The sequence below is a fragment of the Phyllopteryx taeniolatus genome, chromosome 21, assembly GCF_024500385.1.
Source record: "Phyllopteryx taeniolatus isolate TA_2022b chromosome 21, UOR_Ptae_1.2, whole genome shotgun sequence".
NCBI lineage: Eukaryota > Metazoa > Chordata > Actinopteri > Syngnathiformes > Syngnathidae > Phyllopteryx > Phyllopteryx taeniolatus.
The window spans coordinates 11,275,254-11,300,740 of record NC_084522.1 but is presented as its reverse complement, the minus strand read 5'-3'; the positions used below and the strand labels follow the sequence as shown (position 1 = coordinate 11,300,740).

The following is a 25,487-nucleotide window of genomic DNA, read 5'->3' as shown; positions in this document are numbered from 1 at the left end:
CTGTGGGTTATACTACGGGTATGCTGGACATTCTCCAAAAATGTGAGTCAGCAGTGATAGCCTCCAGTTACCCAGGAAAAGTGCTACAGAAAATGGATGACTTGACCAAATTGATAACTTGGCAGGCCTGAGGATGAAGAACATTAGCAGCGTTAGGTAACCACATGATTTAAACTGCCTCTTTCAGAAACCACACACTGTACTTGCATTACACTCTGATTGGGCCAAAAATTACTTGCAACATTTAAGAAGCAGCAAAACTCAAAAATGTCAAAATCCTTTAAGTCTCATCATCTGAAATAAGCACATAACCAGTCTACTTTGCCAATTACATGCTGAAATGAAAACATTGACGTTAGTGGTGATAGCATTTGAGTTTGATATAAATACTGCTGTGGGTAGAAGTTTGACCAAAGTTTTGAGGAAAAGTACGGTACACCTCTGAAGTCACCCAAAACTTCGGAGTTCAAACCGCAGACATGCATGACGTCAGCATGTCGCCCAAGAGCTCTTAAGTAAGCAACTAAATGCAATAGATAATAAACTCATTGACAGAGAGATATTCATTTAACAATGTGTTTTTTGAAATTGTTTGTACTTTACAGTGCCATTAACTTGTCTTGCGTCATCCTGAGCATTTGCTTGTACTATTCGAGAATCACAGTCTGATTGAATGCAGTTCTACACCACTGGGAACACAATTTTTTTTTGGGGGGGGGGTTTAGTGTTTGTACTAAAAATAGTACAAACACAGTCCAAATGCTGTCAAAAAATGGTGGACTTTGACATCCAACTAATAGTTGGTTAGATAGTAATCATCCTAAAATGTTCTACTCACAGATGTTTCCTAGGTTACATTATTTGTTACTCCACTGCATGTAATACATTAACTCAAATGTGTTATCATCTTATAAAACTGTTGTTTTATTAGTCTATTTTCACATTATACATTGTTCTATTCCGTTTCCCATGCAGTGCTTATCTTTCAGCACTGAAAAGGATAAAAACATCTCCGTTATGATGTGGGCGTGCAGACAGCATGAGGGTGGTGGTGGTGGCGGTGGCGGTGGTGGTGGTGGAGGAGGGGGGCCACATTTGTCAAAACTGACAACCCTCTGCAAAAACCGTCATCATTTCAGACGATTATATTTGATTGCATTTAAGGTAGACGTAGTCACATGCATGAAGTCTTTGACGCCTCTCGTAAAGACTTAATATAATAAAATCAGCATCCTTGTTTACATCTAAACATACAAAGACTACCGCATACCAACACTTGCAAAATAATACAACAAAAATAAAAAGTTTCTCCATTCAAATGAGCTATTTCAAGTCGTAGCTGAAGCAGGTGAGTCATAAAGTGCAAACTGAGCCAGGAGTCCCACTCTGCGGTCTGCAGGAAGCCTGTAATGCGACGGTGGGTGGCTGTCACACAATCACTTATTAATGGTAATGCCTTACTGCAGTATCCTTGCTTTGCATTTATTTTTCATAACTAGCAGTACAATAAATACAATAAAACTACAAAGATGTCTGAAATGATCTTCCCATTTGTTTAATATTGCCTCATAGTGTTACTCAGTATTAAAGCACAGCCTCTTCACTTGAATCATATGGTGTTTTTAATACATAAACAAGAAACATCCACTAAATTCCCATTTCATTGTGTGTTTGTGCTCCTGGTGAACCTAATGATGTGTGTTTTGATGTTGTTTTGCTGCTTAAATGAAAGAATGGTGCTTGGGTAAAATATAATTCCTATACTGCATCTACACATTTCACAAGAGCCCATACTGTTCAGTAAAAAATAGCCTGACCTTTGTGGTTCTGTGATGTGTCATAGCTGGGCCAACTCGTGGTGGGCATAAAGCAAGGAATATGGGCAGAGGATGAAAATAAAAACATTACGTCATGACCAGACAGGGGGGCGGCACAGTGGTCCAGTGTTTTGTACTGGACTACGCTCGCTTTCTGTTTGGGGGGTTTGTGTGGATGAGGTGGTGTTTCTCCCATACTCCATTAGGCTAATTAGGAATCTAAAATTCATTTAATTAACAGGTTTGGATTTCTGGGTGGCGGCACGGTGAATGACTGGTTAGACTGTCTGCCTCACAGTTCTGAGGTCCGGGGTTCAATCCCCGGCCCGCCTGTGTGGAGTTTGCATGTTCTCCCCGTGCCTGCGTGGGTTTTCTCCGGGCTCTCCGGTTTCCTCCCACATCCCAAAGACATGCGTGGTAGGTTCATTGACGACTCTAAATTGCCCGTAGGTGTGAATGTGAGTGTGAATGGTTGTTTGTTTATATGTGCCATTGCGACTGGCTGGCAACCAGTTCAGGGTGTACCCTGCCTCCTGCCCGATGATAGCTGGGATAGGCTCCAACAAGCCCGCGACCCTAGTGAGGAGAAGCGGCTCAGAAAATGGATGGATGGATGGATTTATGGGTCGACAGCACAATTGACTAGTTTGTAGCACATCTGCCTCACTTTCAAGAGGTCTCAGGTTCAAATTTTAGCACATGCCAAAAACATGCATTTTAGGTTAACTGAAGACTCTAAACGGCCCACAGGTGTGAATCTGAGTGCGAATGATCGTTTGTCTACATGTGATCTGCGATATGCTGTCACAGATATTCACAGATCTTTTTTTTCAGTTTTCCAATTTTTTATCCATTTGTTTTCCTTTTTGGGGGAGGGGGGCTACCCCAAAACCGCTTACTGGCAGTTTATCCCCACGTATTCAACAATTTCTGGGATCAAAAAATAAATAAAATCCCAGTGCAATTATAATGGGCTTCAATTATCCGCAGATTTTGGCTACTTGCGGTCCGGTCCAGTCCCTATCCTCACCCTATCAATTTTACACAAAAAGGTTAAGATTTTTATTAATTTCCTTCCCAAAAAAAATAATAAATAAATCAAATCAGATGAAACCAGAGATGCCTCTCATGAGGAGGATACATTTAATGCGTATCATTAAAATTCTAAATTTAGCTACACACTGGGAACTAAAACCTCCGTGTTCGAGTGTGTGGAAGACATTTTCTCTAAAGTATGTAAAAAAGTTTGGTTGGTACCAAAACATATTGGTTAGCCATTTCACCATTAAAAGAGCATGCCTGTGCCAGTAATCTAAGCAATAAAACAACTCAAGCTAATGAGATAATAGTTTTCTTACTTTAAAAACAGGGAAATACCCCACCTTCCATAGCCTAACAAATTGTATGTCAAACAGCATCAGTCACCAAAATCATCACTTGATGGTCATTTAGATGTTATGCAAGTATGCCTGCCTTTAGGCTACATGTACCAAGACCAAGGTTCAGGCAATTCATTTACTGTTATCTCCTGAATGAATTAGCCACTTCCTCGATGATCATGTTCATGATGTATGAATTTCTAACTTACCTACTGAAATGCAAATTACAGTTTCCCTTCCATGCTTGTAACAGTGACCGTGTTTTCTCAATCACTCTGCATTGGTCAAAATGACGTGGGTTTGTTTACTAGTGTTGCCATAGGAGAAAGCTTCGGCATTTGTACGTATGACATCGTGGTGAAATATCCTATAGAAAATGGATGGGTGGATGGCTGGATTTATGAGTTGGGCGGTGAGTTTATATTATGGATAATACTTGTTTCATGTCTCTTTTTTACTGACATGACTTTTATACGTTATTGTCGAATGTTGAAAAAAGTAGGTGATATTTTTAGTAATGTATCTGATCACAATACACAACATTGGGTATGCTTTCATGGGGTGTATATATATATACTGTACATGCATACATACATACATACATATATATATATATATATATATATATATATATTATATATATATTAGATACTCACTGTGGTAGTCTCACCCCGCTGCACTATTTGCATATCTGTTGTTGACCAATACTGGCCGCTCATGCCACAGTAGCATCTGCTCCATTTGCACACAGATTGAGGAGTATCTGCAACATTTGCACAATTGACATTGTCCCAGATTATCGCGCTGCACGTCACTTTAAACTGCATACACTCCTTGAAGTCTCGGCGCCCTTTGCACAATGGTCATTGCACCGGACTATTGCTATATTAGTCATTCAAACTGCTCTAAGTGCTAGAGGACTTTGCATCTTTTTGGACAATTGTCAAAAAAACAAAAGCAAAAAAATAAAATAAAATTGTACCGGCATTACCACATTACTAGCAACCTTTTATTGCTCAGTGACTGTTTTTCTCAATGTCTTTATGTCTCAAAAGTATTCTCTGTCAATTGACTGTCTGTTGTCGTACTAGAGCGGCTCCAACTACCGGAGACAAATTCCTTGTGTTTTTTGGACATACTTGGCAAAATAAAGATGATTTTGATCGACTATCTATCGTTCAGGTTATTCAAATTATCATGTTGACCTTACAATATTCCGAGAATAGGAACAAGGCACTAGTGAGTCCGACTTCATACGTTACATTATAGAAAGCAAATGGCGGAAGCACACGTAAACTACTTGGGCGAAACGACTGCTAATTTGTTTTCTTTCTTCATTGAAGCGCTATTATTGAACGCGTGTGGTTGTTTGAGACTGACTACAAGCAGCTCTCTCCGGGTAATCCAAGCAGAAAGGCCGGCTGTTGTGTCCCCGCTGCGGGTTAGTGCATGGGAAAGCCCGGGCGGTGGTGGCGGAGGGGCACAACGCGACCTGACAACAAGGAACCTCCGGGAAAACCGTCAATCCTAAACTATGCGCCGAGGAGAGAGAGGATGAGGCTCCGCCAAGGGGGTGTGCGTACAACGACATGTCATTGTGGCTACATACTGGACGATATACACGCGCTTCTATGGCTCACGTGTAACGTTTTGTGTGTTTTATTTCGCCTTATAAGACAGATACGAAACGTGGGTGAGAATTAGCTTCGGCGAGTGAGTGGAAATTACGGGCGTTGCGGCCGTCGCGAACCTCCCGCTGGCTCTGGAGGACACCCCTTGGCTGGGAGGCGGAGACGGGACCCCCGGTGACGTCAGAGGGCCTGTCTGTTTCCTGCAATAGAAAGTGAGGGAGAAGGTGAAGGCAGAAATCCGGAGCTGAACCCCCTCTTTCGTCGCTTTAAAGGTACGTTACGACTGTCAGTAGCTAAACAACTCCCGTGAGAATGAGTAAACCCACTCGGAGTGTAGTTGCCGTGTATTCCTGCGTGTGTGTCCCCCGCCCCCCAACCACCCAACCACCCCCGCGAGAGACGCTGCCCGGGCGGGTTTCTACTCTCTCGTGTTACAGGTCGCCTGTTAGCCTCTGAAAGCTGCTTTCATTTCATTTGTGGTCTCGTCCTGCTTGTCACCAACGTAAAAGTTCACGTGGAAGCTAGCCTATTCGCGGTGCCCCGCTGGGTGTTATTCACTCTCTTAACTTAAGTCTCTCCATTATGTCCGCTTGCCTTTTTGCCATATTGTATGTAAGCTCCGAGCTTTTTTTCTTCTTCTTTCTCCTTATGTACGTGCATGTGCGGGTCTGCCTATACCAATGTTGTGCTAAACGTGCATGCGCGAGGGGGGTTTTGTTGTCTGAAGGGAAGTGTTCCATTTAGCTGTTGCAGAGACAGCGAGGGGTTTTCCCTGGCTCCTCCCTCTCTTGCAGGGCGTTCACGTGTTGCAACAAAATACACGATTTCCCCACATGCATTGTGTTGGCTCGCCTCGTCCTTTGCTGGAGTTAGCAAAAAAAATAAAAATAATAAATAAAAAAACCCATCTTAAACTGTGATTGACACAACGTGGATCGTCTCCAAATTAACAGGCACGCTCATCTATCGCAGTGCGCACATTTGCACATGCCCTTATTTTACATAATGGCTCCTATGGGTCCACGGGTGCGCGTGGAAATGTGTTCAGGTGTTTTCCAACCAGCAGCGGCAGCGTTAGGACATTTCAGCCGTGATAGTGTTTTTTTCTCGGGTGAGCATCGGGGTGTTTCCTCAAACATCACGCACACACTCGGAGGAGAGAGAGAGAGAGGGGGGGGGGGGGGGGGGTAAGACAGGCTTGCAGACAGACAGACAGACAGACTGACTGACCGGCGTGCACGTCTCTCTCCTCCCTTCGCCAGCATCGCCGAAGCTGCTCTGGAGAATCCAAAGTGTGCATCCAGGTGAGAGCCTCGTCGTGTGGCACGCATGCTGGCACTTCTAAAGAAACGTGGTTATATGCAGGCAGATGATGCAGCCGTCAGTTCTGCTCTCATCCGATGATGTCATTGCTCTAGCGCCACATGTAGCAAGTGTATGGAGAAAAAGCATCCACTTGTAGTAAGTGTTATGTAATAACGGCGGAGGGCAAACAAAGGAGGATTCCTAAAGCAATGCTGCTCACTGCAGTGTGCAGGTGTTGATATGTCTCAGCCGGACTTTATACGGATGATGCAAGGGAAAGAAAGCACCAACGTGCCATTTATTGTTTTTATTTTTGACAATGTGATCTCTGCATTTTATGCCTTGATCCACCTTATGGAGGCGTGTGGTTCCATATCTGGGATCACATTTTGCAGCTACATGGGCTAAAAATGTGCATTTGTACAAACATCTACCTTTCTGTACCTGAATCTGTTATTTCCCCCGAAATCTGCATTTTCATAAAACCTTACCCTAATCAAACTTTTAATTTTGCAATGTTGTCCAATATGAGCAAAAAGACTCCTTCTTTATTGGCGTGTTGTTGTGCTGTGAACTTAAACAGGGGCACACATGTGTTGATGCTTATCCTCGATGTCACCCTGAGCATTTGTTGGTAGCGCACACAGAGCTTTTATTGTTTGCATCTTTCATCAGTGGGGAGCAGCCACCCACATGTAAATCAAGCTTCTTTTCCCCGAAACTCAGAGTGGCAGGTCGCATCTGATGCCGATATGAGGCGGTATACTCGCACCTCCATCTGACCGTGGCCCCAGCGACACTGAATGCTACCACAGAGGACCTCTGAGAAGCCGGGGCACCTGTTTGAGGATGAACTTCAATCAGCAGCTCTGTCCGAGACTGGCACAGAGCTGCCAAGTGACAGAATACAAGGCCAACATAGTGCGACGTTTATGCTAAACGTATTCTTACTTGTGTGTTTTTGTTGTAGATGTATGCAGACGCCGCCGCCACAGATCTCAACTCCTCACAGGGTCCGGCAGTAGCACCCAGTTTTCCCAAGATGCACTTGTGAACTGAGGAGGAAAGATGCCGCGTACCAAGCAGAACAACCCGAAAAATCTAAAAGGTGAGTTTGCGCCGTTGGGATTTTCAAAACCCCTGTGTCTCTTCCTTGTGGAGCAGTATACAGTACATGCAGTCCCCATACACTTCATTACTCATACAATCAAAGTAACAATGCTTGGCTTTGATTGTCATTGTCAGAGCATCACTGCAGATCCACTGCTTCAACCTAAAAGGTTTTCTTTCCTTTGTCACGTAACTAAATATTTTAATCTACATATTAAAAACATCGCTCGGTATTTGCTATGTATGAAGCAGGGTAGTTCTAAACCACTGCAAATTGGTACATAAAAACCTGACTATCCATCAAAAATGTCCTTTATTGTTCTTGAAAAAGTCAAATGTTTGATATAGGTATCTAATGTTGGGCCAATAATGTAGTAATTTAAAAGCTTTTCTACAATACCCAAGTGGCCACAGAAAGACTGCTGATTAAACAAAAATCAGTCCAATGCACCATTTTTGTTTAAAAATCATACACGCAAATCAGTCGCCTTTTGTCGGAATTCGCCGTTTTAAACTCAAAATAGGCCATTTACGTGAATCGTACAGATCCGATGAGTTTTTCCTTGTGGCGGGGAGGTCGCGGTCGCTGACGTCGTAGGCTGTTTCGTACTCCTTGAACGCTGGCACTCATCCACCATCCGCACACAGATGAAATTGTGAATATTACTCCGCGGCGGACTAATATATGCGAGCGGATTGGCCCGAGGTTCCGCCTGTGCGCTCGCAACCTGCTTTCAATAAGTCACAGGAGTTGACGAGACCAGAAAAAACACTTCCGCTTCTGTTCTTAAGAAGTAACGGTACTTTTACTCCGTTACAATGATCTAAATGTCGCTCGCTACTTTTATTTATCAAATATTGCTTATTTATCGACCATTTCGTGCGCAAGACTTCGACTTCCGCATTGGGCACTGTTTGCGGCAATCTTTTAAGTCTAGTTCACCAATCAAATGACACAAGAAAGTCACATGACCTCACACAACGTCTTCCATTGGGCTTCCTGTGAATAGGTATTAACACTAGATAGGACAACCCCGCTGATTGTCGTGCCTACGTGGCGGCCATGTTGGGAAGGTCATCGTTACCATAACATCAAGGCAATGACCCGCTACTGTTTACATTTAGAGGAACAAAAACAACAGCTTTCATGTATTGTAGTATTTGTCGGCACTGTCTGCACAAACATGATAATTTCAGCACACTTATAACTTGAGAAAACACCCTGCAGTAAATTGCAGATGTTTTTTTTTTTTTTGTAGTTTTGACTGTGGATACACACACACACACACACACACACACACACACAGACACACACACAGTAACATCAGAATTTGTAGATTCACATTTTATTTTGTAATTATTTTTTATTGATGTTCATGTTGTGGTTAAAAAAATCAGAAGTTACTATTTACTCAGTACTTGAGTAATTATTTTACTGCGTACTTGTTACTTTTACTTGAGTCACAAATAACAGTACTCTTACTTGAGTACAATGTTTGGCTACTCTACCCACCTCTGGAGCAGACATCCTCTATTGCTATACTCTTACATTTAAGCAACATTTTTGCTCATCAGATCAGCCCGTGTTGCATTTGTTGCGCTGGTCTTTTGTATTTTCACGTTGAGGTGCTGCGGGTCGTGGCCCTGGTTATGGTCCCAGCGGAACCGCGAAGCACACGTAACATCGGCGACGAGTTGATCCGCTATTACGACCTGTATTAATTAGGAAACACGGCTACAATTATCTAATTAATTCATGGATGTTAATTTTTAAATGTATTAAGTGACAGAGCGATGTTAGGGATTATATCACAACACAGAATGAACTAACTTCAAATTCAGAAATGGCCATTAAACACTGAAAAATATTGTACTTAATATTTTCCTGGAGGATGCATTTGGGATTAGCCTTTGAAGTTTTTTAACCATTTGTGCTCATTGAATCCCACTCTCATGAATATAAATATTTATCGCCTTTGTAAAATTGGATGTGATCACTTAATTGACCTTTTTTTTTTTTTTTTTAATTATATCTATTATGCTACCTCAAGGTGGATTTAAACTCTTCTGTATATTTTGCTTGCTGTCCCTTTGTATATAAAAGCAAGCTATGTTTTGGGCTTTGGACATTGTCCTCAACTAATATGTTACTTTTAATGTGGCAGCATGGTGGACTTGTTTCTGCCTTACAATTCTGAGGGTCAGGTATAGAATTGAATCTTCCTTTGGTGAGCTATTCTCTCAGTTCTTGTTTGTATGTCTGTATGTTGTGCAATTGGCTGGTGACCAGTCCATCGTGTCGTGTAAGTAAAACTAAACAAATGAGATAATGTGGTTGCAGACGAGTGCATGCCCTCTTACGACTGAGGCTGTGTTTGTATTTAACCAGTCACATCCAAACTAATGTTATACAGGAGTCAGCAGAAACCAGCCACTATATAAAGTGCCTGTGATTAACCCCAAATAAAGTTCAGATGTTCGAGTAGGCTAACATCCCATCACTGATGTAATGCTATGCTGTTCTTTTCCTGTAATTATTCTGAACTACAGAATAACTAGAGCTAGTTAAGACTTCATCAACAGCACCTTAGCTGCTTGCACCCAAGTAATGGACTTTATTTTGCCTCAGTTGCTTCACATTTAATCAACAACCCACACAATTCCACACAATCAACACTGTTCTTAACAATCAATTAATTTGGGCCCATTATTTTTTTTGTTTACTGGTTGTTGTGCTCCTTGATTGTCTTGTTCTCATCTTTTATTACTTCTCACCATACTGCAGTTTAGTGCCATACTTGTCAATGTTTTCAGGTCTACACCCTTCTGGTTATTATTGTTATGTAACAATGTATGGGGAATTTTAATCAGATAATTTCATACTCCAGCCTGCAGCAGCAGCATCACACACCAAAGATTTGGCTGATGGAGCATATGGAAGCCTCAGCATATTGCCACCCATTGGCTGAAAGGGCTTGTGTGTTATGTTGTGAACTGACAGATTCATGTGTCAACAGACGTTTGCTCTTCACAGATCTGGGAATTTGTAGCGTTACATGCTGGGTGTGAAAGTATGCATCGTTGCTATTCTCCAACAGTTGCTCTGCATGGCAAATTTCCCATTGCCTTTGAGCACCTCTTGTTGATCTGACATATAAACAGACACTTGGTCAAACAATGGAAATAATTATGATGTAGACAAAGGAATCAGCAGCCAACTTGATGTTATTTTAATGTCAACCTTGTCCTGTGTTTCTAATCAGGGAGGAGGTGGCACTGCAGCTGCTGCAGTGTCTTGTAATTTTTGCATTTGGTGGTGCATCTGGACATGCAAAGGTGTTTGTTTGACAATAGTTTGAACACGATGGGCCCTCCAGATTCAGAAACTCAATAATTTGTTTTACACTTTTATCCCTTTTTATCTAGTTTAGTCATTTAAGTCAGAAATATCAATATAATGTAAGTTACAGAGAGAATGCATGGTGGAAACCCAACAATGCACAGGGAGCACCCATGTTTACTTCCTCCCCATCTCATACTTTGTTCTTCTACTTCTTTTTAGTTCTTTTTAATTTGCGTCACAGACTCCCAGTTTCTTCCTTGAGCTTCAGTCGAGGCCTTACCTTCATTAAGCAGGAAATGCTAATGGAAGGCATGCTCTCACATGCGTAAACACATCTGTGAAAATGTCTTTTCCTTGGAGCGCTCAGAATCCTTCTCACAATCACATGATTCTGCTTCGATGTTTGAAGAAAGAAAACGGACCTTATTTTGACCAATAAAACACTGTACTCTAGAACATCACCATACAAAAAGTCAGCCTTTAAATATTATTAAAGCACTATTTTGAGGGAGCACGTTGACCGGTATAAAAGAACCATTTACTCATCTGAAATCTGACTTTACACACATCAACTTGCCTGCTTTTGTCTTAAATTGGACAGGTATACAAGGCAATGTCTCATCAGACCAAGAAGCCATCTATAACATGTCCATGTAAAGGCAGGAGTAATGTAAAGGTATTCCTTCTGCAAACTACCAAGGTTTGAAAGGGAAAATCGAATTAGAAAAGAAAATCTCTTAGCTAGTATAAAAAGTACTCCTGAACTGAATCATTTTACAATGTAACAACCCCAATTCCAATGAAGTTGGGACGTTGTGTTAAACATAAATAAAAACGGAACTGGACTGTTGAACAGCTGAAGCTGTACATGAAGCAAGAATGGGAAAGAATTCCACCTACAAAGCTTCAACAATTAGTGTCCTCAGTTCCCAAACGTTTATTGAATGTTGTTAAAAGAAAAGGTGATGTAACACAGTGGTACACATGACCCTGTCCCAGCTTTTGTCGAACGTGTTGCAGCCATAAAATTCTAAGTTAATGATTATTTGCTAAAAACAATAAAGTTTATCAGTTTGAACATTAAATATCTTGTCTTTGTAGTGTATTCAATTAAATATAGGTTGAACATGATTTGCAAATCATTGTATTCTGTTTTTATTTGTTTAACACAACGTCCCAACTTCATTGGAATTGGGGTTGTACATGCAACACTGAACTAAGTGATGTGAGTTGCTATTAGGTTGTAGCAGTTCTTGGTCTTGGCTGCCTTGCGCTATTGTGCAGACCATATCTTTTGCACACTTTTTCCAGGTATGTATAAATTTGTGCTTACCGCTGCGTATCTGCAGCCCAGGACTTTTAGTATGCTGATGGTGGCTCCACCACTGAGCGAGCATGCCAGCTTCTGCTGATAGGACATGTCCTGCTGTTTCTGAGGATTAGTAAGTGGTTTCATAAACCACAGGGGTTACAAATCGCCCAGATCATATCAATTAAAGTTGCACTTATTTGTAAAACAATTGTCTTATGAAACCCCTGTCCTGTTGGAACCAATCTGCTGCAAAGCTGCATCATTGAAAAAAAGTTATGTAACAGTTGCTCTTTTTGTTTCATTAGAAGTAACTTTTGGCTATATTTGTGTGTGTTGTTATGAGTTGTTTAGGGCTCTTGTAAACTGTAATCTTACAAGAGAACCGACAGGAATGATAAGTAAATAAATGCAAGTTCTTCATGTGGGTATGAAATGTATTTGATAGATGTGGCTCATTGTGGCTAGTGAACAAAAAAAAAGGAATATGCTGTTTGTCAGGTCTGCTGTGGTAATGTTTGGATCCCATTGCAGACTAGAACCTGGAAACTGGGACTGTTTGTTGGAATGAACACTCTTCAGCTGTCCGGACAAACAGCAAATCTGCCAATTTTGGTGTCCTTTGGGCTGCACTGTCCCGGGCTGTGATTACATGCCCCACTTGTGGATGTCGGGTCCGAAAGCCACCTTCAGGGAATCTCTTTCTGACAGTTTGGGCAGAAACACACACGCCGTAGGTAATTTTTTTTTCTTTTTTTTTTCAAGGACACAAAAAGTGGCTCAGTTGGTAGCGCCTACTGTCCACTTACCGAGGGGTTGCTGGTTCGGATCCCAGCTCTGATTGTCCGCTGTCGAAGTGTCCCTGGGCAAGACACACACCATAAATTGACTCCAGGTCGGCATTGTAAATGAGAAATTGTTCTCAATTGCCTTACCAGGTTAAACAAAGGAAAATATGAAACGGACCAGTTAGCAGTTCTGCAGCCGTCCTACGCCTCCCCTGTACCTCTCCTTGCGTGCTGGCCTGTCGCCTGGTATCTCTTCCACACTCTTGACACTGTGCTGGAAACAAAGTAAACCCTGTGGCCACAGTGCTCCCTGAGGTTGGGCTGCGCTACCTGACAACATCTGCGGTCTGCTGAGGCTACCTCATGCTACCACGAGTGGCGAGGGCACTGGAAATAAGTAGAACTCAGCAGGGATCGTCCAGAATGGATGAGGAGAGGAAAATGGTCTGTAGCCAGTAGCCACCACCTAGAAGTTATTTCTTAATGTGTTGTCTTGCGAGTTGCCTCTCCTTTCCTTTGTTGTCTGTGTACTTGAGCCACAATCCACATAGTCCTAACTAGACAGGTTGATACCCTAAGTGTGATTGACTTGACATTGTGATTGGTTATTTGTTCCCCCGTTTATTTATTTATTTTTGTGCACCAATGTGTTCTTTCCTGCAAAGATCTAATTTAACATACTTTACAAATAACAAAAACAACACTCAGTTTCACCTTCATTTTCATTTTTTAAATTTAAATTCCAGTTGAGGAAGTGACTGGTATAAACACTCAGTGCAACATGGCTCTGCAGCTATGTGCTGTCAGACCAGATGGCGTGCTTGATTGAGAAACATTCATCATGACATTCACAAAAGTGAGTGTGACTGATGCAACAATTTAAAACACTTTTGGCCCGACGTAAATCAATGTGCCTTTTTTCCTCATTCTTTTGTTGACATAGTGATAGCAGGCTATTAGTCCAGCACAAGCTTTGCGTAGATCGTGCACTTTGAGTTACTGACCTGTGCAGAATTGGCAGATCGGACGGAACTTTTTGTCTGTTGTTTTTGATTAATCCTCTGGTTACTTTAGCAGAGCATTCCTGGCTGTAATTCTCACCGAATCATAATAAACGATCACACACTGTATACACCAGCAAGGGAGGAATTGTCCACTGAGTTTGACTGTGCATTCTTATTTTCTTTTTTTCTTTCTTAAGGAAGGAAAATCCCAGTCACAGGTGACAAAGGAATCATTTACAATCAGCAGGGAGTTAAGACATTCATTCATGGAGCAGCTGAACAATACAAAGATGAACAGGGAGGAAATGGCAAGGACAGTTTCACAATTGAGCCACTTCTCATGAGAATTTAGTTGGATTACAGTATATACTATACAGTATTTTTGTGTTTCTGGATAAAGCTTTGTGTGTGTTTTTTAAAATTAATATATTTTGATGATAACAGTAATATGCCCCAATACTGACTGCTTTGAAATTCAGGCATGATATGGCGTTCATGGCAAAATATAGAGATTGCAGTGCTTTATGTTTTCCATTTTTGTGAAATGTTTTTTGGGAGTGAGTCATTGGGCGTATTAGTGTGTGTGTGTGTGTGTGTGTGTGCGTGTGTGTGTGCTACTTACTTTTTGTACAATTTCCTACCAAATTTGCATTTGAGCATTTAAAACAGTTTTACTAGCCAACAACCAGCTCTAACAATACTTCCACTTTCTCCCCTGCGAAATGTTATTATCCATGCTGCCTCTTGTGTGTGTTTTTCCTTCATGACATACTTTGCGGGTAACAATGCAGAAATTTTGGAACTCCTGCAGCCCCCCTCTCCCTTCTTGTGTTTACTTTGGTCAAACAGCTGTTCTCTAAGCAGCTCAAGCCAAACACAGTGGTTTCCCCCCTCAGACAGACTATCTCTCTCTCTCTCTCTCTCTCTCTCTGTGGACATTAGCAGCAACACTTAGCTCATGGCTGGTAGGGAAACATTAAGCAGGTGAAATAAAATGAACAGTACAAACACTCAGACCCTTTAACGAAATTCCAGTTTACTTAATGTGACAAATTCTGCAAAATTTTGGTGCTAGCATTTTTCTTCAATTTCTGTGAGGTTTTATGGGAGGAAATTGAAGATTTCTTAAATGAACAACATTAGCATACATGGCCCTAAATATAAAATAATTGCCGCATGTCCCGACGTCCATAGTTTTTGACCTGTCTTGGAATGGTTTACGTTACTGCAGTAAATGTCTTAATGCTTTGATTGTAGTTTACAGTGGTTAATTCATGGCAAAGTTAGTTCAGGTAGAGTATGTCATTCTAAAAAAGCAGACACCTCTGGTCACATTGTGACTACAGTCTGAAACCCAAATGTCAGTGGGGATTTGGTTTAGGTCAGCCTGGGTGGTCTTATTATATCCTGATCTATTGAAAGGGAGCAGTCTTGAATATTCTTTTCAATCTGGAAAGTTAGGACCTTTCCCATTCCCAGAGCCTGTCGTCACAAAGATGGAGGCAGGTGGATCCAGACAGATCCAAATAGTGTGTTTTTAACGTAACTAATTGTGCTTCTTATTTTTGCAAGCTAATGAAAGCATAGAAAATGTCATGTTTTGTTTGTTATGGAGCAAGTGATTAAAACAAAAAAAATCATCTTAATCACACTTACCGGTAATCACACTGCCTCAACATTTCAAGTTGAGGCAGAAATAGCTTATTATTATAATTATTATTATTATTATTAAGAAACATTTTCCCTCTGTGCACTTTTACATTGCTGCTCACAAAAGAACACCAAGTAAAGTCAGCATTGATTTTATTTGCGTGATATTGTAAATTATTGTGCAAACTAAATGAACACGGAATTCAAATTCATAGTACAATCTGTGATGATGACATCCTGTACACATGAAGTGTTAAAAAAACAGCTTTAAAGACTGCAAAGAAAGTGTTAAAACCTCAGATTAATTGGAATAAAAAAAACACGGTCCACTGATTTTGAAATAAGCATGTTAAAGACTGCTTTTATTCTCCATTCATCAATCGGTTTAATTTGGACTTGATGTCGCTTTAAACTTCACCCATCCACCCTGTGGTGTTTGTCATCCGTCTGTGGAATGTTTTTTTTTTTTTTGTCTACGGCCCAAGTGCCCCTGAAAATGTATGCAGGCTTTTTAGCAATGCCATTATTTATGGAACGGACTCTGCATTCCGCATGTCATATTAAAAGCTTCTCTAAAGCCCAACAGGTCTGGCCCCAGCTTTAGCAGGGAGCATGCTGCATGATGAATGCCCAACAACTGCAGTGAAAGCGGCTGTATTTTAACAAGATGGAAAATGTTCACCGGGCAAAGACGAACACAGAGAGACGCTCTAAGATGCTCAGGAATAGTTATGAACGTAGGTAAATTGTGTTGTATGTTACAAATTTGATTACAGTTCATGTTTAGAGATATAATTTACTTTAACTGTCATATCATTAATGATTTGAGTAGTTGCAACATTGTTGGAAACAGTGCAGATTTCTATCTATCAGGTTCTGGCTCAGTAATTTTCAACAACTTTGCCTGTTAATGATTGACTTTTTGCTAACCATGTTTAAATAGTCAGTTAAATCAACTACAGTGGGACATCAGAGGTTGAACTCAGGCAATTCTGGGATTTGTTTAAATGTGACAATATTTTGATTAGTGGAAATAATCAGGATGCAATTGTTACCATCATAGAACCTTTACTAAGGGTGCAGGCAATTTTAATCATTTAACATTTTTAATTGTCATGAAAGGGTAAAAATAAGTTAACCACACAAAAATAATAAAACACAATTTTAATTGTACTGTATTTTTTTAAAAATTTGATACTATGGCCCATCATTGAGAGACTCAAGGTTGAGGGGGTTTGTGCCTTGAATAAGGGAAGTTTGACAGTAGTCAGGAAGCAGACTAGCAGACTAGTTGCCATTTTATTCATTTATTGCCTGCAAGTCATTATGGATCAGCTATTGCCAGCGACAAACTAACTTTAGTAAGTGTAAAATGTCAAAAACAGTCTAATGCGCTGCATTAAAAACTCTTAACTTACATTCAGATGCGCATGGTCACATTGGACTTATTGTTTTGAATGTGGAGTCGCTTGCTACAAGTATATTATATGTATTTTTCGCTTCTCACGTTTTCCTTTTAACCCTCCTTGTTAAGGCTGGTCCTCCTCTTAGAATAATTGCTGCCAAAAAGCTCATTAAACTTGTGCGATATACATACATTTGTCGTGAAAGTTTTCCTGAAAATTCCAAATTTAACAACTTTAGGGGCATTCTTTGGCATGAAGATGGCCTGACAGTTTGCTTTTCTGTCCACAGTTGCCTAATTAGGAGATGTAAGTGTCCTTTGACCCCACAGAAAGGATCAGCCAGGGTTTTCTCTGTCACATGCATTGACTCTGATCAGAGGCCAATTGAAAAGAGACAAACTTTAGTTTGCCCTTTTTTATTTATTTTTAAAACTACTAAGGTCATTCAAGTAAGTAAACATTCATTTGGTTTATGTAAATGCATTTAGCAGGGAAGAGAAAGCATTAAAAGCCTGGCCTTGTTGAATGGATTTTTACATGTTGTGTCATGCTCAGACAGCCAAACCAGTGTTTCCGTACGGGCCCTTCAAATTACAGTGTGTGAATGTATCAAGATTCACACAAAGGGAAGTTCTCTCCCAGGGGCAGGAATAAACCTGGGTTTTAGCAACAGTAACTACAACAGACAGGCAGAAACTCGTTTGGGGAAGTCTGCTCCGTGTGGAGGTATAACCTCAGAAAAGTTTTCACTTTGAGAGAGAGAAAAGCAGAGCGAGAGGGCAGGGAGCCTAGAATTCAGATGGCCATACTTTGAGTACATGAAACTTAGCGTGGTGGAAAAAATGGAAGGCTGCTGCTCACTTTGCCATTCTGAAATGTGGGTTAATGTCTCCTCATTCTCGTTAATGGAACTGAAGTACTTTGCAGTCACTTTCCACTGTGCACTACCTTTAAATGGCACATAGGCTCATAGACTTCAGACACTGAACATCATCCATTTTTGATCAAGGAAATTGTTATTATCACGGAACAGCTTCATCTCTCAAGCCATTTTACGCCCCGTTTTGTGATTTGTAAATGGGAGTTACCCACCAGCCCCGAGGGTAACTTCACAATGCAGGAGAATGAGAGAACCTCCCTAACACCTGGTGACATCTGGTTTCGAGGAAACTAATTTGTCAATTTTCTACTTAGCACATATTTCAAATAGCAGAGCATGTTTTTCTTTCAGCTTGATCACCTGAGCTTGAGTTACTATTTGTACATACCAGTCACAGCATTAGGCTGATTCGAAAATACTTTCTTTACAAAGGTCAAGATGCATAGTTTTATACGTTTGTAGGTATTTATTGATTTAACAATATGTTAAATTAACCACTGGACCATTAATAATATTCAACTCTAAAACACCTTCTACACTCACCGGCCACACACATTAGGTACAGCTGTTCGATCAAAGAAAACCTAATACTGAAGCTGTATCAAATATTCTGCTTTTACAAAGAGTTCATTTATCACTGTATTTAGTAATGTTTGCATTGTATGTTAGAAACAACTCTTAGCAAATATGATTGACGATGTACAGTTCTACACCACTGTAAACTACACACCTACAAACATAAGCATTTTTAAAAATAAATTCCTCTTTGAAAGTTTTGATCAAAAGTGTTTTTTCATAAAGACAGATTTTTTTTATACTGCTTTAAACAGCCAGTTGCTTGTACTCTGCCCCAAAGCAACAACAGATAGCTTTCATTTATTTATCATGTTGACTGCTGTGTGTTCAGCCACATATGTAGTTGTATAATTGATATAACTAACAATATTCTGGTTAGTGTACTCAATGATGCTTCAGATAAAACCACAAATACCCTTATACATTTTTAATATTTTTCAATGTGGCTGTTGGTCATGTGGCCTACAATTACTGTTTGTTAAATTCTGTCTGTCACCTTATCGAAGTTGTCTTCCGCCTGCCACGTTTCCTCTGCACAATCTCTCAACTTGAACCACTGCTTTTTTTTATTGAACTCTGGTGACTAATATCATAGCTCAACCACATTCTTGCTCATGCATATAAGGTATTGCATGTGTGTTTCCAGTGTATAATAAGTGTTGCAGCTACACATCGCTGAGTGTGAAAACTGAGGCATTTGTTTTCAGCATTATTCAAGAGGAGTGAGTTTGTCCTCTCAGGCATAAATGTCGAAAGATGACCTGTCAGGTCAGTGTGTGTGTGCACATGTGTGTGTCCTTGGCTTCCTCGTGGGTGAGTAACAAAGTACTGCGTTCCAGTCAGTCAAATTTATTAGGCTTAAACTTTTCAAAGTGAAGCATTAGTGAAGGGCTCAAGGCGAGCCGAGTCAAATTGGAGCTAACGAACAGTGACCTTCTCATTCTTGTTAGTCTCTTATGCCTGAGTTTGCACACGCATGCACCTTCTCCCTCCCCAGGTGAGCTGCTCTCGCCTGGAGAGCCACTTCCTGGAAACTCGGTTGAGCCGCATTGATGTTGGCAACTCAGAAAGGTGAGCTCTGGCGTAGGAGTTGGAATGATGAGGGGAAAATGGAGTTCGGAGCCAAAAAGGATTTGTCCGCGCTCACGTCAGCAAAGAGGCCGAGAGTAGTGGAAGAAAGTCTCCCCGTGGTGCGGTGCTAGGACTGGATGTCGCATTATTTGGAGATGTGTGCATGACACATTGAGTGGGTGGAGAGCTCATACACACTCACGCTCATACTGTATGTCATCTCCAGAGAAATACACTTAGAAAAACTTTCTCTGTTATATTGATGCTGCTAAATCCAGGGGGTATTTTTTTTATGATCGAGGGGAAAATGTGATACGAGTAAAACTGCTGTACTTTAAAGGTAAAAAAGAAAAGTTTCAAACTGCTCAAATAAAAAAAGAGCAGTAACGCTAGTCCCGGAAACCCTTAAAAGAGTGATGGTGTGGGGGCGCTTGTGTGTGTGTGTGTGTGTGTGTGTGTACAGAGCTGGCATTGCTTAATGGCTTGCACAAGCAGAGCCCAATGAAGGGGTTGCCAGGGAAACAGAGCAGCATGAGTCTCGGGCTGCAGGTGCTGTTCCTTGTGTCCTACTGCTGGAACCTCCTACGAGTAGGGGGGCGAGAGTGAGGGTTTAAAAGACAAGTGAAGACGTTATGTGGAAAAGTGCAGTGAGATAAAATGATTTTTAGGGAAGTTGTTGCAATGTGGTGAATGTAGGAGGAAACATGCACACTTAAGCATGTGCAATGCCAGTAATTTTATACAGACTCATTTGATGATGTGTTGTGTTGCGGCAAGAGACCAAGCCAATTTATGCTGTCAGCGAAGGTTCGGGAAAAAGCTCAGCGAGGCAACAACAATACTGTCAATTCAAGACACAGTGGCTGGCAGCCTGGCACAGAGCGGTACAGTGAGGTCTGGGGTTTGACTGAGGCTGCTCCGTAACAATTGCTGAATGTGTCCGTGTCAGTTTAGATCGGAGGGGAAAACCGCTTTATTCCCGCTCTATCCTGTCAACCACAGTGGGAGTGATGAGGCCAGAGGTGCATTCAGACATTCCCAGTTGCCTTGCTGTTAATCCCCTGTTTTCTGTACTCATTCGCATCATAGCTGATTCAACAGCCCATGTTTTCCACAGTTTTACAGTTCAGTTTTCTGTGGGACAGTTTGGAATGGTAATCCTTAATCTGTTTTGCATTTCGTTGTACGTATACTGGCCAAAGCTATGCCAGCTACCTAACCAGTGATGTCATACCAGCCTGACAAAGACCATGACTTCAACGAAAAAGAACGAACAATAGTGGAGAACATTGAACACTTTGTTTTCTTAATTCTTTGCATATTTTGTTAAAAGAAGACAAGTGTTTTGTCTTATTCACATTCCATTCCCATTATTTTGAAGACGCATAGCTAAAAATAACATTAGTTACCCCACAGTCTCCACTTTTTGCTGCAACAGTTTTTCTTGCTGCCATCAGTGTGATTAGTCTCGTCAGTCTCTGGTTTTGTTACTATGACCAACATCAACACGATTCAGAACTTGATTACAGGGTCCTTTGTTTTCTTCCATTGTTGTTGTTTGTTATTGTGTCTCGTTCCGACTGACGTGTTTGATGTTCTGTGGTTTTCACTTTTGTGAAGCTTAACCTTAATTGACAGATGCCAAAGAAGAAGTTACTTTTGTATCTTTCCCAACATAAAGGCAGCAGTGAGATTGAAAGTATTCAAGCTTTGGAACCAGAGGGATACTGTTAGAATCCCGCTGTGGACAAAATTTTATTGCAACTACCATAGTTGTTGGAGATGCTAATATTTTTTAAATTTCAGTTATGACAAACTTTCATCATGTATTCATCAAGTTAGTCATGTTAGCATGTCTGCCATGAGGAGACCTTGAGTAAAAAAGACGGGTGTTGTGCTACTAGATGTTCAGTGCAGGTGTGCAGATCGGAGGGAGAAAGCAGACAGTTGCTGACTGCTGTCTTTAAGGTCAGGTGGTGGGCTGTATTTATCAACACTGACTCTTGCTGTGTCTCTGTTGAGTGTGATGTTTGGCATCATTCTTGCAAGCGGGAGCTAATCAGAGTTCGGGTGTGTGGTTTGCGCTACTTTAGAGTCACATGCAGTGGGAGTTGACACATTTTCAGGCCTTACATGAAAATGAGCTGTTGATTTGCCTGAAGTAACCTCTATAAAACAAAAATGCTGTCAAAGATTTGTCAATTTGCGTTTGTAAAAAAATAAACTGCACGTGGCTGTTGTACAGGTTATACCATCACATCACTTCGCTGCCTTTCTCAGGTGATGATTTGATATTCTTCCTCTATTGAAACACCTGGTGATCTGTGGAATGTGAAGGCACTCAGTGGAGACATTTTAAGAAGGTTACACATTTAGGAGCACAACAAGCAGTTAGAAATGATTACTGAAAATTGCAGCAAGGCTTCTTTCCGCAGTGTGATGGTAGGAAAAGTGTGCTATGCTTTTGTTGATCTGAAAACTGTTGAGACAATGGCTGTTTATGGTAGTTCCGGTAACATCTTGTCTGCTATTTCCGACAGCTGCAATTCTAATGTTATGGTGCTAGTTTGGTATTTGGGCCCGTACAACCAAAGCAATACATGACTCGTCTATGCTGCTAGCAGCTACTGGCTGATGAACTAAAGTTGTCATTCTTTTGAATCTGATATCTCTGGATTACCTGGAGGGAACTGAATACAATGTATCATGTAGCTAATTGCAGCACTACTGGATGCAAATTCTTATTTGTGACGGGGCTGTTTAATGACACTTCAGAACTAAATTGAGAAAAAGTACAACAATTCCAATGAAGTTGGGACGTTTTGTTGAACATAAATAAAAACAGAATACAATGATTTGCAAATCATGTTCAACCTATATTTAATTGAATACACTACAAAGACATGATATTTAATGTTCAAACTGATAAACTTTATTGTTTTTAGCAAATAATCATTAACTTAGAATTTTATGGCTGCAACACGTTCCCAAAAAGCTGGGACAGGTGGCAAAAAAGACTGAGAAACTCCTGTTTGGAACATCCCACAGGTGAACGGGCTAACTGGGAACAGGTGGGTGCCATGATTGGGTATAAAAGGAGCTTCCCTGAATTGCTCAGTCATTCACAAGCAAAGATGGGGCGAGGTTCACCTCTTTGTGAACAAGTGCGCGAGAAAATAGTCGAACAGTTTAAGGACAATGTTCCTCAACGTACAATTGCAAGGAATGTAGGTATTTCATCATCTCCGGTCCATGATATCATCAAAAGGTTCAGAGAATCTGGAGAAATCACTGCATGTAAGCGGCAAGGCCGAAAACCAACATTGAATGCCCGTGACCTTCGATCACTCAGGTGGCACTGCATCAAAAACCGACATCAATGTGTAAAGGATGTCACCACACGGGCTCAGGAACACTTCAGAAAACCAATGTCAGTAAATACAACTCAGCGCTACATCCGTAAGTGCAACTTGAAACTCTACTATGCAAAGCAAAAGCCATTTATCAACAACACCCAGAAACGCCGCTGGCTTCTCTGGGCCCGAGCTCATCTAAGATGGACTCATGCAAAGTGGAAAAGTGTTCTGTGGTCCGACGAGTCCACATTTCAAATTGTTTTTGGAAATTGTGGACGTCATGTCGTCCGAGCCAAAGAGGAAAAGAACCATCCAGACTGTTATGGACCCAAAGTTCAAAAGCCAGCATCTGTGATGGTATGGGGCTGTGTTAGTGCCAATGGCATGGGTAACTTACACATCTGTGAAGGCACAATTAATGCTGAAAGGTACGTACAGGTTTTGGAGAAACATATGCTGCCATCCAAGCAACGTCTTTTTCATGGACGCCCCTGCTTATATCAGCAAGACAATGCCAAACCACATTCTGCACGTGTTACAACAGCGTGGCTTCATAGTAAAAGAGTGCGGGTACTAGAATGGCCTGCCTGCAGTCCAGACCTGTCTCCCATTGAAAATGTGTGGCTCATTATGAAGCGCACGAAAATACGACAGCGGAGACCCCGGACTGTTGAACAGCAGAAGCTGTACATCAAGCAAGAATGGGAAAGAATTCCACCTACAAAGCTTCAACAATTAATGTCCTCAGTTCCCAAACGTTTATTGAATGTTGTTAAAAGAAAAGGTGATGTAACACAGTGGTAAACATGACCCTGTCCCAGCTTTTTTGGAACCTGTTGCAGCCATAAGTTAATGATTATTTGCTAAAAACAATAAAGTTTATCAGTTTGAACATTAAATATCTTGTCTTTGTAGTGTATTCAATTAAATATAGGTTGAGCATGATTTGCAAATCATTGTATTCTGTTTTTATTTATGTTCAACACAATGTCCCAACTTCATTGGAATTGGTGTTGTAAGTCATAGTCATATTTTATAGAATAACTGAAAACCTACTATCAATCGGTTTTGAAGGGCAATAAATTAAGCCCCTCCCCTTGACGATTGGCTATGACGGTACAAGAATTTAGATCAGCCCCCTAGTTTTCTTATAAAGGTTCAGTGCACTTGTATATCAAATTTGTTTTGATAAATAAATATGGATTTTGAAATATATTAAATATATAAATGCAGTGTATAATATATATATTAATCAAACATAAATATTGTATATATTAAAATATATTTTTATTTTGTTGGTAAAATGACTCGAAAGGACTCGAAACTCAAAGTGTAGTACTTGGGACTTGAGGGCAAAGACTTTGTTTATTTGTTTTGAATTATTTGTTGTCTTCCAAAGCAATGACTTGGTCCCACATCTGCCTGCACCTCACATACACATTTTGTCGTTCAATAATGATAATAATTGGTAGACTAATTGATTCTGAAAATATTTGATAGCGCCAGCTCTACATTGAAATACTTTACATGGAATTATATTTGTGCTGTTCAGGCTTGAACCGCTACACTATTAGTGACGGTGGACATTTTTTGAATGCCAAGGAAAAGAAATCTTTTGAAATAAGTTATATTTTAAATGACCATTGATCATGACATGACCAAACTTTGACATCCAGTTCTCACATTTGTATTAACGCTCAATGATTCTACCACATTTACTCGATAGAACTCAAGCCATGAGTGTGCTCTGCTTTGCAACTTATCCTCATTATTTGGATGTTCTTCACTGATGCTCTCTCTGACACAAAGTGGTTTCCTTAGTTAGTTAGAGCAGGATGTGAAATAATGCTGAACTCCACACAGGGACAGTATATCAGGTACTGATTGGTTCTACACATATCAGAAGGCGGCATCTTGGGAAAAAAAAAAAAGCATTACGAGCCTCCTGCCTGTTCATTCACCCACTCTTTGTTGTGATCATTTCCTCACTCTTTGTGTAGGCTCACTGCCATCAGAAGGAAATCTGTTGTTTTTTCTGCACGATCGGTGTGTTATTGACTGAGTGAGGAGGCAGAGGAGTGGAGGCAATAAATGCATGTGCGCCTCCAACGGTCAGTATTAGTGGAAAATGATTGGAGGGGTGAGGAGGGTTGGGTTTGTCCTTGGCTGTCCAGACCCAGCTGAATCTAGCGGGTCAATACTGGACCGCTGAAAGCACTGAGAGCATATAAGTTACCAGGATTGCAGAGAGGGGTCAGTGAGGTCGGGTCAATATGTTAAAGACATACTCACAGTAGTGTATAGTGCAAACACATTTAGAGCAGGGTCAAGAGGTGGACAGTTGTCACCTTCGCCATTCATGAGTGGCGACAGCAGTGATGGTGCCCAGTCAGGTGGGGGAACATGATGCATTGTCTGATGAAGGCTTTACGGTGGGAAACTTGTGCTCTTTCCCCCTTGCCTGGTCTAGTGATCACACAAACCATCCAGTCCACCCTTTTGACTAAGCAAGTACAATTCAGTTTACTATTTTTGCCCAAAGCCCTACCATACCACTTATTTGGACCATTAATTTGTGGTATTAACCACAGTTGTATGATACCGGTAGACAGATCAATTGCAGTTCTCCATGTACTGTATGTATTTTGTTTGCTGTGTCACATTCTTCTTCTTTGTTGTATTTATTGGTTGGTTACACTGTATTGCGGTGGCCTGCTATTTGCAGCTTTCAGCATCCCACAGCACGCTCCATCAGATAATGGCTTTACCATAGCAAGGCAAGGCAAGTTTATTTGTTTCGCACAATTCAACAGCAAGGTGACTCAAAGTGCTTTACAGAGACATTGAAACAGAAGAACAAAA

The 25,487-nt window shown here is 40.9% G+C and overlaps 1 protein-coding gene and 1 long non-coding RNA gene across 6 annotated transcripts in view; one reads left to right on the top strand and one right to left on the bottom strand.

Annotated features, from left to right (window-relative positions):
* The first annotated feature begins 4,948 nt into the window (after positions 1–4,948).
* The window catches only part of hivep1 (HIVEP zinc finger 1), a 62,910-nt gene continuing 42,371 nt past the window's right edge, over positions 4,949–25,487 (top strand). Inside the window, exons 1-3 of one of the 5 annotated variants that reach the window (XM_061759311.1) lie at positions 5,004–5,099; positions 6,090–6,131; positions 6,859–7,240. In XM_061759311.1, the coding sequence (XP_061615295.1) occupies positions 7,201–7,240 (40 nt within the window). In that variant the 5' untranslated portion in view covers positions 5,004–5,099; positions 6,090–6,131; positions 6,859–7,200. Of the gene's footprint in view, positions 5,100–6,071; positions 6,132–6,858; positions 7,241–25,487 lie in introns of those variants that run through there. The other 4 variants (XM_061759315.1, XM_061759312.1, XM_061759313.1 and 1 more) reach the window with 4 other exon arrangements.
* Positions 11,109–13,950, bottom strand: LOC133470682 (uncharacterized). The gene is made up of 3 exons (XR_009786045.1): positions 12,830–13,950; positions 12,704–12,756; positions 11,109–12,598 (listed from the first exon to the last, which is right to left on the bottom strand). It is a non-coding gene; the product is annotated as an uncharacterized LOC133470682 (long non-coding RNA).